The 17,299-nt window shown below is 44.9% G+C and overlaps 6 protein-coding genes across 6 annotated transcripts in view; 3 read left to right on the top strand and 3 right to left on the bottom strand.

Moving 5' to 3' along the window:
• Positions 1-22: 22 nt before the first annotated feature.
• LOC135331119 (transcription elongation factor A protein 1-like) lies at positions 23-2,863 on the top strand. Its single transcript, XM_064526176.1, has 8 exons — positions 23-183; positions 267-335; positions 381-495; positions 557-895; positions 1,075-1,283; positions 1,599-1,745; positions 2,592-2,663; positions 2,741-2,863. The coding sequence occupies exons 1-8, from the start codon at positions 115-117 to the stop codon at positions 2,747-2,749; spliced, it is 1,029 nt and encodes a 342-aa protein (XP_064382246.1). The 5' UTR covers positions 23-114; the 3' UTR covers positions 2,750-2,863.
• A 51-nt stretch (positions 2,864-2,914) lies between these two features.
• Positions 2,915-8,398, bottom strand: LOC135331104 (uncharacterized). Its single transcript, XM_064526151.1, has 15 exons — positions 7,975-8,398; positions 7,561-7,739; positions 7,334-7,436; positions 6,962-7,070; positions 6,669-6,750; positions 6,504-6,604; positions 6,115-6,239; positions 5,848-6,005; positions 5,451-5,545; positions 5,089-5,184; positions 4,363-4,512; positions 4,051-4,135; positions 3,783-3,928; positions 3,640-3,679; positions 2,915-3,528 (listed from the first exon to the last, which is right to left on the bottom strand). Exons 1-15 carry the CDS (start codon positions 8,087-8,089, stop codon positions 3,190-3,192), a joined length of 1,923 nt encoding a protein of 640 aa, XP_064382221.1. The 5' UTR covers positions 8,090-8,398; the 3' UTR covers positions 2,915-3,189.
• Positions 8,399-8,473: 75 nt separating this feature from the next.
• LOC135331101 (CXXC-type zinc finger protein 1-like) lies at positions 8,474-12,272 on the bottom strand. The gene is made up of 11 exons (XM_064526148.1): positions 12,029-12,272; positions 11,389-11,959; positions 10,731-11,223; positions 10,514-10,680; positions 10,282-10,390; positions 10,128-10,226; positions 9,843-9,944; positions 9,739-9,782; positions 9,464-9,557; positions 9,114-9,275; positions 8,474-8,697 (listed from the first exon to the last, which is right to left on the bottom strand). The coding sequence occupies exons 1-11, from the start codon at positions 12,237-12,239 to the stop codon at positions 8,527-8,529; spliced, it is 2,223 nt and encodes a 740-aa protein (XP_064382218.1). The 5' UTR covers positions 12,240-12,272; the 3' UTR covers positions 8,474-8,526.
• Positions 12,273-12,288: 16 nt separating this feature from the next.
• Positions 12,289-14,322, top strand: LOC135331124 (uncharacterized). Its single transcript, XM_064526181.1, has 8 exons — positions 12,289-12,450; positions 12,559-12,706; positions 12,912-12,985; positions 13,097-13,232; positions 13,277-13,363; positions 13,414-13,563; positions 13,683-13,823; positions 14,067-14,322. Exons 1-8 carry the CDS (start codon positions 12,398-12,400, stop codon positions 14,193-14,195), a joined length of 918 nt encoding a protein of 305 aa, XP_064382251.1. The 5' UTR covers positions 12,289-12,397; the 3' UTR covers positions 14,196-14,322.
• LOC135331114 (mRNA export factor-like) lies at positions 14,314-16,802 on the bottom strand. The gene is made up of 9 exons (XM_064526172.1): positions 16,536-16,802; positions 16,390-16,479; positions 16,098-16,271; positions 15,861-15,932; positions 15,712-15,792; positions 15,371-15,504; positions 15,082-15,157; positions 14,712-14,906; positions 14,314-14,516 (listed from the first exon to the last, which is right to left on the bottom strand). Exons 1-9 carry the CDS (start codon positions 16,707-16,709, stop codon positions 14,421-14,423), a joined length of 1,092 nt encoding a protein of 363 aa, XP_064382242.1. The 5' UTR covers positions 16,710-16,802; the 3' UTR covers positions 14,314-14,420.
• A 61-nt stretch (positions 16,803-16,863) lies between these two features.
• Positions 16,864-17,299, top strand: part of LOC135331122 (CYFIP-related Rac1 interactor B-like) — a 5,102-nt gene continuing 4,666 nt past the window's right edge. The window contains exon 1 of the mRNA XM_064526179.1: positions 16,864-17,024. The gene's annotated coding sequence lies outside the window, so the exon portion shown is untranslated. The remainder of the gene's footprint in view (positions 17,025-17,299) is intronic.

Below are 17,299 nucleotides of genomic sequence, written 5' to 3'. Positions count from 1 at the left end.
CTTGCACAAAGTTCAAAGGTCGTCACGCCTATCCACGTGATTTCTAAATGTTGATTTCTGGAAGGTGGACTGAATGCATACACAACAAATGGTACACTGGGTTTCTCACACACAATGAGCGAGGATCAAGAGATATTAAGAATTGGGAAGCAATTGGAGAAGCTAGCCAACAGTGATACTGGGGTACGTTGATTCATGAAGTGTGTATTTGTGTAGTTTTGCAAATTGGTGGGCATTAATTAGAATAATCCATCTCTCCTTTGTAGAATGATGAGCAGGCTCTGGACTTGCTTAGGGCACTACAGGGAGTGGAAATGTCACTGGATATGCTGCAGGTAAGATCCAAATATTTTCTCATGTCACGTTACTCGTGTTCTTAGAAATCTCGAGTGGGCTTATCAGTAAACAAACTTCGTCAAAAGTTATCTGGTAGTGATGTGTCCTCGGTTGCTAAGAAATTGATAAAATCATGGAAGAGGCTACTCCCTGGCACACGTAAGAACTCATATAATAATAATATTCATTGTATTTTACATTTTACTTTGTAATGATGCAGCTGGTCAAAGCCCTGCACCCCTCAAACCAGTCAGAACACCTGAAAGTGTTAAGAATGAAGCTATAGATACACCTAAATCAGAACGACCTGTGAACCACTCAACTCCACCCCCAGTAGCATACAACCCATCAGTGTCAGAACAACCAATGACATCGTCACAGCCTAAAAATAGCATGGCCAATGGAGCATTGCGTCGAATGTCATCTACGTCGGATGATTTTGTGTTGATGTTCAGTGGGGACATATCAGGCATTTCAAGGACGGGATCGACTGGGAATGAAGTGAGGGATCGATGCAGGGACCTCGTGGCCAAGGCACTCAAAAAAGGTTTTGAGAATGGTAAGTGCATGTACACTGTGTGTGGGAGTCGTATGTGTCCATATGTGGTGTGTGTGTGTGTGTGTGTATGTGTGTGTGTGCGTGTGCGAGATGCCCAAACTTTGTACCGTGAGCTAGACTGGTAGTGAGTGTGTACTGTATGTGCTTGTCTTGTGAGTGTGTCTTTTGCCTTCTTGCAGTCTCAATTGAAGATGAGATCAAGTTCTACAATCTATCCGCAAAAATTGAACAACACATTTTCTCCGAGTATCGAGACACGGGAATGAAGTACAAAAGCCAAGTGCGTAGTCGAGTGTCAAACCTTGGAGACCTTAAGAACCCCACCTTTCGACAGGCTGTCATCAACGGCCATCTACCACCCTCTAAGGTGGCTGTCATGAAGACTGATGTGAGCCACACATGCACCATACATGTAGACATAATTATGCACTTTTGTGAGCTAATATCTACAATGTACAGTCCTGTCTTTCCAAGGTTATTTTTTGATATTGGAATTGTAGTTGAAACTTCTAAGAGCACTACTGTTTAGCTTACATGATTTACTGTTCAATCTCTAATTATGAAGCTTTGTACAATTGTCCGTCTCCCTCTCTCTCTCTTGGTACAAGCTGCTAGAATATTGTGCTACTAGTAATGCCATTATGGACAACTATACCTTACCCCTCTCTCCTGCACAACTATACCTTACCCCTCTCTCCTGCAGGAGATAGCAAGTGAAGAGTTGAAGAAGCTTCGTAAGGCCATCACAAAGGAGGGAATCCGAGAGGCCCAAGTGGCCCAAGGAGGAGGCACACCCACTGACCTGCTCAAGTGTGGCAAGTGCAAAAAGAGAAACTGCACTTACACTCAGGTGACCCAGCCAACCACCCTGTAACCTGTGCCCTGTGCCCTGTAACCTGTGGGATACTGTGTGTTATTAGAGATTTGTATCTTCTAGCGGTTGTTGCATTAAACACTCAGCCAACCACCCTGTAACCTGTAACCTGTGGGATGCTGTGTGTTACTGTAGCTTCTAGCACGGCTGTTGCATTATCAGTTAAATGTAGTCATAAGTGAAATGTAGTCATAAGTGTTCATACTAATACTTCTCTAGTAGGCATACCTGTGTTGCTAAGTTACGCCTCGGTGTGCATGCGCAAATGAGGTATACGTTAGTGCGTGTGTGTAGACTACTACAACTGCTCAAGGATAAATGACCTGTAAGTAAGAGTTTCTATAGGCTTCTAGTCATGTTTTCTTGGATTTAATTCGTGGATTTGCAAAATAATGCTTCGTTCTCGAGTTATACCTACTTGGAATGCCATTGCAGCCTTTTCAGAAGAGTGTGTAGCAAAACTTGTTCACCAAGTGTTGCTACTCTACTTAGTAGTTAGCTCTGCACTAGAACGCTAGCTATTGGTAGCTGCAAGAGTGAGAAGAGAGCTGCAAGGCTCTGCTGATGCAGCCATTCATTAGACTTGGACTTTTGGTATCGATCGTTTTAACTACAATCATGGTCGATCATTACCCACTCGTTGAATTTCTCTGTGAATCTGCATGCAGCAAAATAAAAATGTTCATCATGATACTTATAATATGCATGTATAAAAGCTATAGCTTTGCTTTGACACCTCCGCTGAGGCATCAGCACCCGTGGTGCTTTCATTACATGTGGTATTCAATTATCATGTGACCAAGCTATTGTTTCCGAATCCAGGCCCAGACTCGGAGTGCTGATGAGCCGATGACAACATTTGCGTACTGTAACGATTGTGGCAATCGATGGAAGGTATATATATTCAATGCACAGATCCAAGTACCCACTGCATGAGCATTATTTTATTATTGTCTCCTCTCTTCCTGCAGTTTTGCTGACTGACAGAACATTATTTGTCTAGCACAGTGATTTTCAATAATTTTGTTTGGTTAAATTTGTGTCAGGTTTTGTCTGTCCTTCCTCTTTCTATATATCAAATCACAATTTCTCTACATGCAGTAATAATCTTAAACAATTGTATAAATATATGTTTTGGCAACAAATTTCAATTTGACACAATAATTATAATTATTATGTTGACAGTGAAAATAATGTATGAGACATGTTACCGGTATATACATGATCTAAGAGCTTTTGTTTCTCGGTTACAGTGCATGACATGCATGCATATGAACATTAATTGCATTTTTCTCTGTGACAAAGAACAGTACTGTTAACACAAACTCAATGTTCCATTATTTATCTGCACAGTTTTTGTTTCTATACAAAATGTGTACATCGATACCTATTTCTACCTAAAGTACAGTGTCTGTTATATCTAAAGTTCATTAGCGTCCTGGTAAGGTTCCAAAATCTCATCATCAGGAGTGTGTTTGGAATGAAAATCCTTTGGTGTTCGATCAAAATGCCGACCTTTGACGCTTGAGTGACGCCCTTTGACGCTTGAGTGACGCCCTTTGACACTAGAGTGGCGCCCTTTGACACTCGAGTGGCGCCCTTTGACACTCGAGTGGCGCCCTTTGACCTTTGAGTTGTGGGAGCGCTGCTGGACATCTCGTGAGAGGACGATCTCGTCGTAGGTGGTGCTATCTTCATCTCGGACAAATTCCCACGTCAAACTGCTTGAGTCTGCAGTGATCTTGGCGTAACCATAGTGCTGGAGGGGAAGGAATAATGTTATTATAGGCATCATTAATTAAGGTACGTATACATGTATCTATGTCAATATTTTATAGAACACAAGTGTAGAATGTTGTATTGAGCTTACATAATAGTCAACAGCTTCAATCCAATCCGGAGTCTCAGTTCTGCGTGGAAAAAACAACGACAAGTATACAAGCAGTGATTTCTGGTGTTGCACACATTGTACATAATACAGCAGTACAAGTTGTATGGAGTATCGGTACGTACGGAATGAGGTCAGTGGACAACTCCCGTCCTCCCATTCCAATGACAGTGTGTATGGGAGCTCCGTCCGTACACACCTCCTTGTACACGGCACAAGTGCGCTGGTACGAGTGGTGGTGGGCCCACATCGCTATATCAACGTTATTGTCCTGTCAGGGATACAATCAAGTGATATGGGATATTGTCTTTTATACGTGTATTATGAATATTCAATCTCTTTGAAGTGACCATTATACTATTGTGAGATGTAGAATGTGAATACAAACCCTACATAGAGGAGGTCCTCGATGTTGTCTCTGAGGTTCTGAGCCACTACTTGATGGTCCTCAATTTCAGAGCTGGCTATGTACATTGGTCTGGGGAAGGGGGAGGGGGGATAATGTGATGTGTACAGCGCTACAAGATAATACATTGGGCCTACCATACTAAAACTAAAAAATGAAAAGTAAAACTTACCTAAAGGCTTGTAGTACAATACATGTATGCTCCACTTTTCACAAGCAAACTCTTGTATGCAAAGTGGGTAAATTACCAATGGAAGCTGAGATTTGTTATGTATATTGTTTCCCCCCTCCTTCCTGACCTGTGTCCGGTGAAGATGAGCCAGGGGGTGACGCTACGATCCACACTCTCCAGGTGTTCCTTTAAGAAGTAGTACTGCTCAGTGCCAATGTCAAAGTCGTGCTCCGTGCTCATCATCACAAAGTGGATCAGGCCATAATCAAACCCAAACCTGTACAGCAACATTCATTTCGCCCAGAACATAAAATTTCAGAAGAGTTTGATTCTGCAGCCAATCGTGTACTCCTGTTTTCCCAAACAATTTGACGATTCACACTAATACATACCTAAAACTACACTCTTAGTGAACGACTACCCAATATTCTATATGAACCATACATAACATTTATGTAGCCCCACATCCCTCCCCCCTCTTACCAGGCCATGTCTTCCTCCCCCCTCTTACCAGGCCATGTCCTTCTCCCCCCTATTACCATGCAGGCCATGTCCTCCCCCCCTCTTACCATGCAGGCCATGTCCTCCCCCCCCCTCTTACCATGCAGGCCATGTCCTCCCCCCTCTTACCAGGCCATGTCCTCCTCCCCCCTCTTACCAGGCCATGTCCTCCCCCCCCTCTTACCATGCAGGCCATGTCCTCTCCCCTCTTACCAGGCCATGTCCTCCCCCCTCTTACCATGCAGGCCATGTCCTCCCCCCTCTTACCAGGCCATGTCCTCCTCCCCCCTCTTACCAGGCCATGTCCTCCCCCTCCCTCTTACCATGCAGGCCATGTCCTCCCCCCTCTTACCAGGCCATGTCCTCCCCTGGGCGGGGCATGAGGAACCTCTTGTAGTGAGGGATGCCACACTCGCCACCTGACTCGGGGTTGTCGAATATCCCAGGACTGGGAATGTGAGACATACATTACACATTGTCTACTTTATTGACAGTGTGCACATACATGGAAGTATTATTGTAACTGCTACGGTGTTCATAATAATGATGGAAACTGTGTAATGTACATGAACATTTTACACAATACATAGATTACATGCATGTATGCTACACACGTATTCAGGTTGACACATATTGGGGCTGTATTGTAGAAGGTGACTACAATAGACAGTACATGTATAATGTCGACTAATCCACACACAATAGAACACTTACTAGGTGTCGTACCAGTTCCTCTCGTGATTGCCAATGCACACCATGTAGGGGACCCGGACAGCAATGGGCTCTATCTGGTCCATAAAGATGTCCCACTGCATGAGAGAATGTGAACCAATTAGTTAACACTTCATTAAAAAGAAATGGTGCTACAGTCGATACTGCATGGGCACTAGTACATTGTAGTCTGTGGTGGGCCAACTTTACACAACGCATGCATGATTGAGGATATAGAATGGAATGGGTTTGTACATTGTATTAATGTGACAAGATTAAGGGGTGTTTCCTAGCATCAATTACTTCAATGGAGTGCTCAGATTACCCCCCCTCCCCCCGTAGAGGCTACATTAACCAGGTTATCACCCAAGCACACATGTACACGTGATCATGCACTCACGACAGCGGAGAACCCTCGTGCGTAGCTGATGTCCCCGATGTGGAGGACAAAGTCAATGTCATCAAGCATGGTCAAAATGAGGTCAGTTGTGTCAAATGAGTGCGGCTGAATATCCTCCGCTAGGAAGAGTGTGTCATCAACCTGACCACACCCCATGTCTGTGTGCGTGTGTAGGATATATTCCAAAGAGGACGAATTTACTTACATTGTTCATATTTGTACATGACTCTAGAAGTCCATGTACCATTAACTGAATATCATACATACCGCCATAAGTGATGACAGTGGTGGTGACATCAGCACCGGCAGAGGGGGAGGCTCTGAAGCTGTACTCTGGACTCCATGCATAGTAGTCTCCGTACTTGTAATAGTGTATCTCTCCTGGAGTCAGACTGTCACGGGAGAAAGCAGAATGGACAATAAGTGGCTCAGTGGTTATGACATTGTTTAACAAATGAACATTGTGAACGAGACAAATTTAGCAGCAATCAATTATGACAATTTGCGATTGTGATGTCATACAAGTACCAGTACAGTTTTTTGCGATACACACTCGCAAAGTTTGCATAGGCTTGATGCTTGCAAAACATTGTAGTAGTATAGAGTGCATGCAGTATTAAGTCTACTGCGGTGTAGCAAGCACCATGCACACCCACTTGTCTAGAGTGACGTGGTGCAGTAGACCTGGGTGCCTCCAGCCCCAGTCAGTGGCAGGGCTCCCGCACATGTCAGTAGCATTGTACGATGTTGTCTCAGCCTGTGTGTGTGTGTGTGTGTGGGGGGTTATGATCATGTCTATGATAAGACCAAAAGGAACTCACAGTTTTCTTATACTCATAATCTCCACTCTCTTTGCCCCAGTAGACCACGGGCATGAGACGATCACGTGACGTCCACTGGAGGCTGTTATGGTACACTGATGGTTAGAACATCAAAACATACACTGTATACTGTATATAACATACAGAATAAGCTAACATGCAAAATAAGCTAACATGCAGAATAAGCTAACATGCAAAATAAGCTAACATGCAGAATAAGCTAACATGCAAAATAAGCTAACATGCAGAATAAGCTAACATGCAGAATAAGCTAACATGCACGTATTCATTACATCATCTCGGTGGGATCCCCAGTGAGTGCAAGGTGTGCCTGTGTTGGTTCGTTGTAGTTGTAAAATGAGACAGTTTTGCTGATGGACACAAGAGTGGGTTTATTGAGACCTGCAGAGGAGTGGGGAATACTGAGCAGGGACACACGTTGGAGCAGTCGGCCACCATAGGGAGGAGGACCGAGTCTATCATCCACTATGAATTTCTGTAAAGGAATAGCTAGTACCGTAGAAAAGGACATTTCAAAGCAAGTTTGGTGGCTATAAAAGCTGCTGTATATATATGTAGGTGTAGAGTGGAGTCACATTTCAGGCCTATGGTTGGACCATGCATGGAACACTTTGAGGACATTTATACACTAAGTCTGACCGTACCTCCTCTGAAGAAGCCAAAAATGTACTCGTCTCGCATGTTCATGAGCGTGAACTTGAGAGAGCCATAACCACCAGTCAAGTGGGTCTCCGAGTAACTGGCAAACTGCATAGAGAGAAATAGAAAATCGATGGAAATAATCACCCGATCGAAACAGAATTATTTTCTCTATCCCGCTCAGTCTCTACAATACACACACATGTATGTGTTACAAGTACATTGTATGTACCTGTAGTTTAACAGGAGCCTGTTGTTGGAGGTTGATCTGATAGATATCGTTGAGGGGAGGGGAGAATACGCCCACCCAGTCGTAGTCGTCAGGGCTGTCCACATTATCCCAGGAGACCTCCACCCACTCACCAGACTTGTTCAGTGAGGTAGTGGACAACTTGAACGATATACTGCTGGCTGTGTCCATATGAGGGTGGGACGTGGGTAAATTATGTAAAATATACGCTACAGCCAATGCTATAAACTTATTCTACAGTACAATGCATGCAGAAGACTCCTATACATGTGTGTAAGGCAGAATAAGATGTGCTACAAATAATGCTACAGTCTGTACAATGCAGAAGACTCCTATACATGTATAATGCTACCTTAAGTGCATAGACTACAAGTATCACAACCTACACGTACGTACCCAAGGCCACCTTGGCATTCTCCCTCTGAATGAGCTCCACCGGATTGCTGACCCCGTGACCGAGGGCAACGATCGTCACACACAACAGCACAAACACTCTACAAACTAACATCATCACACGGTTAGCTAGCTCTTATCAAATAGTGTACCTAGTTCCTGAGAGAAAAGCTACGCCTAGAACAAGCTATGCTTAATCTTGCTGACTGTAACAGCAGTAATTTAAGTGAGTAAATCTGAAGAAGAAACGGTGTTGCAAAGGCGAGAACATCCACATGTACAAGTGCCTGAAAAGAAGGCTAATGCAATCCATTTCTACACACCTTAAGACAATGGCCCTCAATACAGAGCACAAGGAAAACACAGTTATTGAATGAGACACAAAGAGTGTCTAAAAGGACCATTTATAGTGTGGGTACGAAAATGTCAGTTAGCTAGTTATGTTACATGCATGTGCATGTATATTGCATTACATGTACATGCAATCATGTAGTCATGTAGCCATGGTTATCAATATAATAATTATATGGAAGCACAAGTATTTATGGCTTACAACTATGAAGTCAATGTTGACGGTTCAGTTATGGTATTATGGGTGTGGTCAACAAGTGTAGCCTTGTCGTGGTCCACAGTGTGATGCAGTATTACAGCGAGGAGTGAACTGCGACAGTTGATCTGCCATTGATTCAATCGACTGCCCTCATTCAGTTCCTCCAGCTTCAGGTACTGTGGGGGTGGAGGGGGGGTGGGATAACAACGTACAGAGCACATAACAAAGATACATGTACGTAGCTGCAAATCCTATGCAGTTTGCTCATTGGTATACATTGTAGACTATGGCAGAATTGATACCATGACAGTGGAGCCTCAAAATAAGGGACACTGTATTGAATACCTCTCTTAGACAAATAAAGACAGTGCTTTCGTTCGAAAATACGATGGCATGTAACACAACTCTTGATTGGCCATAACTCAAGTTTGCGATCAATAAATTTCTGAAAGCTACGTACCTAAATGCCCATGGTTTTTTGCTGAAAACGAGCCGATATTTGATTTTAACACATTGTCTGAAAGGGCTCACTTTTAGATAAAAGCATTGACACATTGGACTGTCCATCCAATGTTGTACTGAATGAACTCACTAGATTGAGCTTCACTTGGTCTATCTCAGCCTTCCTGAGTTTCTCCCAGCAGTAGTGTGTCCCACACGACTTCTTTGGCAGACGACAGAACATCCGACTCCTCTGCAGCTGAGAGGGGAACTGTGCCTCCAGGGGACACCCACACACCTCGTTGGGGCCAATCTGAGAGGGGGAGGGGGAATAGGTGGAGTGCAATCAAACTTTAAGTTATGGGCACTCAACTTCTGAATTCACCAAAGAAGTTAGGGATACAGAATGCATGTTTCATTCCCATACGTAGCTATGGTAGACTACACACTTGTTGTACTGAGCTGTAGCCAAGTAATGGCCCCCCACAGTACTACCCCCACCTTGGGTTCTTTGGTGTGCTCAGGACAGAGGACCCGCAGCCTCTTACAGTATGTCTTTTGGGAGGAGTCAAACTTGTCACAGAAGATGTTTGTCCTATATAATAATTTATGGGAATTATCATGGTACTTGATGGGACACAGCAACACCATTGTGTGTTGCACTTTCACATACACTTTCACATGTACTCTGAGCGTTATACATAGAAGCCCATGCAAGATCAATTTGCTGGATTTATACATACACTAAATTGACTGTCAGTATGGTGACAACTTACCCTTCATTTTTCACAATGGAGCCAAAAGACACCATTCCTTCCAGCTACAATGGGAACACAATATCGTGCACTAACTTAGAACACTGTCGACTGATATTGCGTACCCTGTTGAAACATCTCTCAAAGTGAGGCATGGCTTTCTTGAGAGTGACTGGCTGACTGCACGTGGCACAGTGGATTGTTAGGTCATCACTGTCTGCATCAGCCTGTGAGGGTGGAGGGTGTAAGAGGAGAGTGTGAGGAGTGTAAGAAGTGTGAGGGTGTAAGAGGGGAGTGTGAGAAGTGTGAGGATGTAAGAGGGGAGTGTGAGGGTGGAGGGTGTAAGAAGGGAGTGTGAGGAGTGTGAGGGGTGTGAGGGTGGAAGAGGGGAGAGGATGATATGCATATACCTCGTCTTCGCTAACTGGAGTGATACTAGAGAGTTGTTGAACATGGTTGTCAATGGCAATCGTCTGTCCATCCAACTCTTCTAGTCTTTTCTTTATAGCCTTCAAAACAAAGAGCAGTGTCTACAACCTATAACACAAAGAAATCCACGCCCACCTTTTGTTGTTCCTCTAGTCTCTCCAGGTTTGCCTTGTTTCTGTGCGTTGCCTGAGACTCTGCCTCATCCGACAGCTTTCTCTGCTGAGGGAGGTGCTTCCGGATACGTCTGTGTGTGTGTACATGTGTGTGTACGTATGTGTGGGGAGGGCAAATAATAACCTCTTCTAAATATGCATGCACTGAATTCTTAACAGCAGAGGAGACTACAAATAGTTAAGCTCATTCTCACCTCATTGCCAGCTGTATGCCACACTCTTCACTACAGTACTTAGAGTGAGGTCGCGCTGGAAACACACACTCCGGTCCATAGCACTGCTGGGGGGGCTCGTCACGATAGTAACCACCCCCCACAATATCCGAGAATGGTTGTCTGGACCTCCTACCAGACAGTGGCTGCTGTAATAGAGCGCAACATAATTATTCTGTACACAATGCAATGGACCTACCAATTCGTCGAAATCAAAGTCAGAAGTGCTCAGTCGAGTCTTTTTCTTTGGCTTCACAGTACGTCCTTTCCCTCCAGGTTTACCCTTAGTGCCACCCTTTGATACACCTCCTTTTCCTGGGGTTTTCCCCTTTTTGACAATACTCACTTTTTTCTTTGCTGGTGGCGGCAGATACTCCTCTTCAGTAGGTTCAGTAATCATGCGAAAATCAATGTCAGGTCTCTCCACATCTACCAACTGGTCCTCATGGCGGGGGGAGGATGTATTACCCCCCACAGCTCGTAACCCAGCTTCTAACTCCTCCTGGATCACAGGGGCCACCTTGGTGGTGTATATCGGGTCCTCTGCATGGAGGATGCGAGAGTAACGCAGACACTGCCGCTTGATACACTTCTGACGGAGGCTGCCTCGGCCACCATATTTGGTCATATCTCGGCAGAACCGACACTTTCGACAGTCCATCTCAGTCAGGCACCCCACACACTCACCACACCTGAGGCAAGAAAGTTTCGTCTGATACACACTACAATATACAACTAGAACTAGAATTACATGTATCAATAACATTTTAATAAGCTCTTCAGCATGCTGTACACATACAGCAAAAGGCACTGTCAATTTACCGGCGGTATGTTAGTGCTACAGATGTCATACTCACCTTCTACAGTGTTTTTTGTTCTTTGATTTCTTCTCCTGACCTTTGACCTGCCCCACCCCATGCTGCCGGGTCCCCTCAGCTCTGCTCTCAAACACACTCACTAGACTGGGGTTCTTGTCGATACACAGTGGACAATAAAACCTCTTGATACAGGCTGCCTTCTGTCGAGTGAGTCCAACACACTCGCCATGAAACCACTCCAGGCATTGGTGACAGTATATCATAGAGTGGGTGTCTGGAGGCTGCCTGCAAAAACAATACTCTCTGTTCGGGTCAATCGGTTTTGGCTCTAGAGGGGGACTGTTGCTCTTATCAATGACTTTTGACTTTTCCACGACTGCAAAGGGGGGTTCGTCGGTGATTATTTTGTCCTCTGGAGGTGGCTGCAAGTCTGCTGTGACTGGTGTCGGTTCGGATGGTGTGTAAGTGGTTGCTATGGAATCCTCAAAGATGTTGTTCAGTGGTTCTTGAAAGTTGATGTCGGGTTCTTCTTGTGACATAGACTCATCTTCATCACCATGATAGAACGTGCTCACAAGCTGGGAATTGTCAATAGGAGAAAGTGCTGACTCTGGAAAAAATTGTTGTGTGTTAAAATAACAGACAATGTACGTTGACTTTGTTAAATGTACATGCTTACGATTCTCTCCATCATCGACATCAGGTGAGCTCTGAGTGACAGTGGGGTGGTTAGTGGGGCTTGGGTCTGGGGGTTCCTCCACAGTGGTCAGAGTGGGCTCAGCGGTCTCCTCGTGACTGCTGCTTTCTGAGGAGTCACTCTCCGAGTCTGTCTCTATAAAGACCTCCACAATCTTCCTGCTGCCTCCAGCTCCGGCTCCGGCTCCCTCCATGTTTTAATAACCACGCCTACTAAGAAAGTGAACTTTGACCTATCCCTCGTTCATAGCCCCAACCTCGAATTAGCCCCTTGGCCCTTGCAATATATTATTATAGACATCGAATATCTTTGCATTGTCTTTGCTACTTAACTTCAAGAAGAACACTCAGTATGGCTGCTAAAGAAATCCAGAAGGTGCCTTATGACAAGATTCCAAGATGGAGGTAACAGATTACTCATAACGTACTATAATAATTATAATGCACACAGAATCATGACACATACCGTACACATTGTATAGCATTAACCGTCCCTTCTCTCTCTCCATGCAGCTTGCACAATTGGCTGGTATTCTTGTACGAGAGAGCTCCTCCGTTAGTGTTTGGACTGCTGGCAGCTGGACCTTGTTTATCTGGCCTGATGTATGCCGAAGGATCAGTGGACTGGGATAAATTTGCCTGGGGGCTCATTGGAATGATGGTGCGTGACTAACTAACCATTATCAAAAAATTCAGCATACTTCTGCTAAATTGCTGTCACTTCACTTACAAGATGTCTTTAGTGATAAACTATAAATCCACTCTACAGTAATCATGTCTTAGCATACAGTTACCAAGGTAGCATATGAGGCAGCAGTGTTTCTTTGACATACTGTGTGTGTGTGACTACCCCCTCCCCCCTCCAGACGCTGCTGTTGTTGGTGAGGGTGATGGACGACGTTAAGGACTTTGAGAAGGACAAGATCGTTCACCCTGATAGGTGGGCATACACACATACTGACTTAGGAACATTTTATTTGCTTCAAAAGAAACTCTTGACTATGTCCATCTCTTGACTCAGTTCATGTGATCTTCTCTTGCTCCTATGCAGACCCCTCCCCCGTGGTCTCCTGCGATACGACGAGATGTGCACAGTGATAAACATCACCATAGTAGCCATGCTCGCCTACTCTATTGTCATGGGCCTCAGGTTCAACTGGACAGTCACTGGTCTCTATCTACTTATAGTGAGTCGTTTTTTAGCCACAATTGAAACATTTACATTCTGCAGATCTTCTACGCCTTCCTGATGTACATTGAATTTGGCATATCAAAATGGTTGGACGAGCACGTGATGATTAACGGCCTCATTCATCAGGTAATCACATGACTACCACATGACAGTCACATGACACGCCTTACCCACAGCTCTCAATATACTTTGGAGCGCTGTTCATCACTGGTCTCGGGGGCTCACCCTGGTACAATCTGACAGGGTGGGTATATCTCGGCAGTGTCGGCTTCTCAGGGTTCTTTACGTACGAGATATGCCGGAAACTGGATCCCACTCTCCCAAGGGTGGGTGGGGCTTATTTGTAACTATAGCAATGGTAAAGTTAAGAGACGTAAGGATTTTAAACATTTCCATTTTTTGGACTAGTTAACCAATCAGTGATGTATTCTTTCTCTTCCTGCAGTTGAAGGGTACGTACCTGGTGGTGTGCGGGAAGTGGCCTACCTTCCTGGCCGTGCTGGCTACAGTACTGGTAGGTGTGGTCTCCTCATATGCTATGGGACTACACCGGCTGTTGTGGCCGTTAGAGGCAGTCATGATTCTGGTATGTTCTATGTGACAATGTAAGTGTTAATGTGTGTAGCATTATTGTTTGTGACATCACACGCTTCATTATTTTTTTACACAACCCTAACTCTAACTCTAACCCATGTACTAACTACTCCCCTCTTCCACACACGCACGTACCCACACACATACCCCCCACACACGTACCCCCCACGCACACGTATCTCCCACACATGTACCCCCCCACACACGTATCCCCCACACATGTACCCCCATACAGAGTGTCCTGGTGTTGTTCCTGTTGCCGTTGAGGGGCCCAAAGCCCAAGTCTCACAAACCAGTGGAGGCTCTCTCCATCATCTACCTCCTCACACACATGTGGTCTCCCTATATATCATCATTCTTTTAATACGAACTTGTTAAATTTCACTGCTCTCATCAATTATGATTTCAGGAAGTATTTTTAGATAAGACTTATGCAAACAAAATGGTTATGACGAATTTACCTCATTACATTTTTAACAATCTCAACTTGACTCTTAATATTGAGCAAAGAACACACAGCCATTGAGAATGAAGTACCTACAGAAATTGAGCTATACAAACACAATTATAGTTACAAGAGTCTGACAGTTTATCGTTTCTTGACTCTCGGCTTCATCTCGTTATCTTTCTGAATATTTCTCAGGAAAATACAATTCTTCTTTTGGGGATTGAAATGTTCGTGGCCCTGTGTGCGCGTGCATGCGTGTGTTGCATGGGTGTGAAGACGGGAAATGAATGCGGAATATATTGTCTGTGTACACAACTGCTTAGTGAGAACATTGGGCTCAGACACGTACAGCTGGTGTGTAATAACCTAGGAGACGCTCACCTAAAGCTTGGACAATATCAAAGTAGTCTAATAGTAGTATAGTAATCCCACCTTGGACCAATCATAGCTGACAGAGTAGGCGAACACGTTGCCGTTGTTATTGATGCAGCAACTGGTGATGGGTTGTTCCATTGAGTCAGAGTTCTTCAGTTTAGTGCGAGCATCCTTGTCCCAGAAACCGAACTTCCCGTCAGCACCCACCGTGGCAAGCGTGCCGTGTTGGGGGTGGAACGCTATGTCGTTGACCTGGGAGGGGGGTAGTCACATGATGCAGACATGCGTATGGCAACAGGTTACACGACATTGCATACGGCATGTATAATCATGAGTGAGCAGAGGCTCTACCCATAACTAGTATCAGAACGACTCAGCACGACATCTTGCACCACATTACCATGGTAATGACATCACACTGACTCACAGGGTAGATGTCTTGGGAGGCTCCTGGGGTGGAAGGATTAGACCGGTGGCACTTGAACGTGAAGTTGTCCTTCTGACTATAAAGTGTGTGTGTGTGTGTGTGTATGAGGGGGTGGGGGATTTGAGCAAGAGAATAAAAAAAGATACATACTTTTCATTCTTCTACTAGTGTGTGTGTGTGTGTGTGTGTGTGTGTGTGTGTGTGTGTGTGTGTGTGTGTGTGTGTGTGTGTGTGTGTGTGTGTGCATGCGTGCATTAGTGTGCACGCGTGCATTAGTGTGCACGCTCACGGGTTCTGTGGGTTAATATGGTGGACGGCCACCCGTCCCTCAATGGAACCTAGGGCAAATCCAGTCGGCTGGTTCTGCTTGTCTTTAAAGATTCGCACAGCGCGATGCTGATACTTGAGGGGACTGTCGAATTTCTGCAAAAAAGTGTGTGATCCGAACAATGCAACAGAGGAAATAATTATAATATTACGAATAGATAAGAGTTAATTACGTATCAGTCAAATGCATAATGCTAAAAGTATATCAAGGCATACAATGTCATAGCAAGAAGACAGTTCTTCCCCTTACACTATCAATTAGAAACTAACGTCTCTCAAGAGATGTCAATTTTCATGACTTACCCTAAATTCCGAGGGTGTTCCTTCCAGCTGGTATACAATCAGTCCCCTGGAGGCAGTCCCTACCACAGCCATCGGATACATCTGATGGAGGGAGGAAAGAACAACACGAAGAATGATTCTAGGAGGCATTTATAGGTCATGTGACTCACCACATCCATGCAGTAGCAGCGCTCGGGCAGCTGTAGCGTCAGCACGGGGTTAGGAGTCCGTGTGTCCCAAAACTGTGAGTGTGTGCAAAGAGATCATTGGAGATATAAAATTCCCTTCTCAGGCTTTCCTTCGAAATCACAGAACAGCATAGGCTATGGCATGCAACCTTTACTAGTACAGACCAGACTTTTAGTGTTCAAGGGGACAGCCTAGGGCCTTGTGACCATAGTCCTCACTTTGAGAGTCTTGTCCCAGCTGCCAGTGACGACCACTTGGTAGTTGGGGGACTGGATCCAGTGTACTGATTTGATGGGGGCAGCATGCTGGGCCACGTCTATCGCCTGGTTGGACTGGAGGTCCCACAACTTGCACGTCTTGTCACACGAGGCAGTTAGGATCTTGGTGCCATCCTGGGGTATGTGTGGGAGGGCCAGCCAGAAAAAATTTGAGTATATAACATGACTTAAAATCGAGGATTTCAACATATTTAAGTTGATGCCATTCTATATGTATTGTGGCTGTGTTTACCGAGTGCCAGCAACAGTCGAGGACAGGTGCCGAATGTGAGGTACGTGCTTTTCTCGTAGTCGAGTTATCCCCAGCCTCGTAACAATACACCTGGAGAGGGGAAAGGGGAGTACGTTGTAGTCGCATGTCAGCTGTGCATTGCTTACGTGGTTATCCCAGGATGAGGCCACAAGGTAGTTACTGGTCTGTGCGTGAGAGCTGAAGGCAATCTTACTGATGGAGTCTTCCGGTGGTTGCTGAACTTCGAAATCCTTCATTGGGTTGTGTGCACCGCCTGACGCACCCAGGACGCCTCCTCCTGAGTTTATGAATAGAGACATGAGATCCAACAGCTAGCTAACAGGCCGGCCACACTAACCAACTCTGTGTACTGGGTTTAGCTAATGGGTAAAGACCAGCATACTGAAAACTATCCAATTAGCCAGGCTTGATACGCATGCGCCCATGTACTAATGAAACACACCCTTTTTATGACTCATGACGTCACACCTGTATTGTCCCATGGGTTTGTCTTGGGAGCCTTCATTGCAATAGCTAGCTAGCAGCAGAGATCAAAGCAGCTCAAGCTCACTGCATAGTCCATACATTCATTGTGCAAGAGTTGGTCGTAGCGTGGATTGGATCAGCTGAGATAGGTAAGTGTTCTGTATTGTACAAGAGAGGTTATTATGTAGAGCATAGCTAAGCTACAGCTCTCTAGGAAAGGGGGGAGGTTGTTGTCTAGCTAATTGCTTGTATATTCATCATTGGACAAGTGGTATTCTTAGGTACTCTTATAAGGAGGGTAATAGTATCAACAGGCATGAGATATACAATATTATGTGTTGAAGCTAGCTAGCTAGCTATAGAGTGTCTGGTTTTAGCTTAGCCCACTGGCTTTGTTGGTATAAGCCATAATTGCATTGATCCA

The sequence above is a fragment of the Halichondria panicea genome, chromosome 2 (assembly GCF_963675165.1).
Source record: "Halichondria panicea chromosome 2, odHalPani1.1, whole genome shotgun sequence".
Lineage (NCBI taxonomy): Eukaryota > Metazoa > Porifera > Demospongiae > Suberitida > Halichondriidae > Halichondria > Halichondria panicea.
This window is presented reverse-complemented; position numbering and strand designations above follow the sequence as displayed.

Excerpts from the sequence above, each read along its gene's own strand:
- LOC135331101 (XM_064526148.1), bottom strand. The coding sequence starts at position 12,239 with ATGGAGGGAGCCGGAGCCGGAGCTGGAGGCAGCAGGAAGATTGTGGAG. Across the intron at positions 11,960-12,028 it reads TGTCGATGATGGAGAGAATC|AGTCAGCACTTTCTCCTATT; the intron begins GTAAGCATGTAC and ends AATTTTTTCCAG. Across the intron at positions 10,681-10,730 it reads ACTTTGATTTCGACGAATTG|CAGCCACTGTCTGGTAGGAG; the intron begins GTAGGTCCATTG and ends GCTCTATTACAG.
- LOC135331104 (XM_064526151.1), bottom strand. The coding sequence starts at position 8,089 with ATGATGTTAGTTTGTAGAGTGTTTGTGCTGTTGTGTGTGACGATCGTT. Across the intron at positions 7,071-7,333 it reads TTTTGGCTTCTTCAGAGGAG|GTCTCAATAAACCCACTCTT; the intron begins GTACGGTCAGAC and ends ACTCCTCTGCAG. Across the intron at positions 3,680-3,782 it reads TTGTCCACTGACCTCATTCC|AACTGAGACTCCGGATTGGA; the intron begins GTACGTACCGAT and ends TTTTCCACGCAG.
- LOC135331124 (XM_064526181.1), top strand. The coding sequence starts at position 12,398 with ATGGCTGCTAAAGAAATCCAGAAGGTGCCTTATGACAAGATTCCAAGA. Across the intron at positions 12,451-12,558 it reads GACAAGATTCCAAGATGGAG|CTTGCACAATTGGCTGGTAT; the intron begins GTAACAGATTAC and ends CTCTCCATGCAG. Across the intron at positions 13,233-13,276 it reads CTGGTCTCTATCTACTTATA|ATCTTCTACGCCTTCCTGAT; the intron begins GTGAGTCGTTTT and ends TACATTCTGCAG.
- LOC135331119 (XM_064526176.1), top strand. The coding sequence starts at position 115 with ATGAGCGAGGATCAAGAGATATTAAGAATTGGGAAGCAATTGGAGAAG. Across the intron at positions 336-380 it reads TGTCACTGGATATGCTGCAG|AAATCTCGAGTGGGCTTATC; the intron begins GTAAGATCCAAA and ends TCGTGTTCTTAG. Across the intron at positions 896-1,074 it reads CAAAAAAGGTTTTGAGAATG|TCTCAATTGAAGATGAGATC; the intron begins GTAAGTGCATGT and ends GCCTTCTTGCAG.
- LOC135331114 (XM_064526172.1), bottom strand. The coding sequence starts at position 16,709 with ATGTCTCTATTCATAAACTCAGGAGGAGGCGTCCTGGGTGCGTCAGGC. Across the intron at positions 15,793-15,860 it reads GCTGCTACTGCATGGATGTG|ATGTATCCGATGGCTGTGGT; the intron begins GTGAGTCACATG and ends TCCCTCCATCAG. Across the intron at positions 14,907-15,081 it reads CCTCCCAAGACATCTACCCT|GTCAACGACATAGCGTTCCA; the intron begins GTGAGTCAGTGT and ends CCCCCCTCCCAG.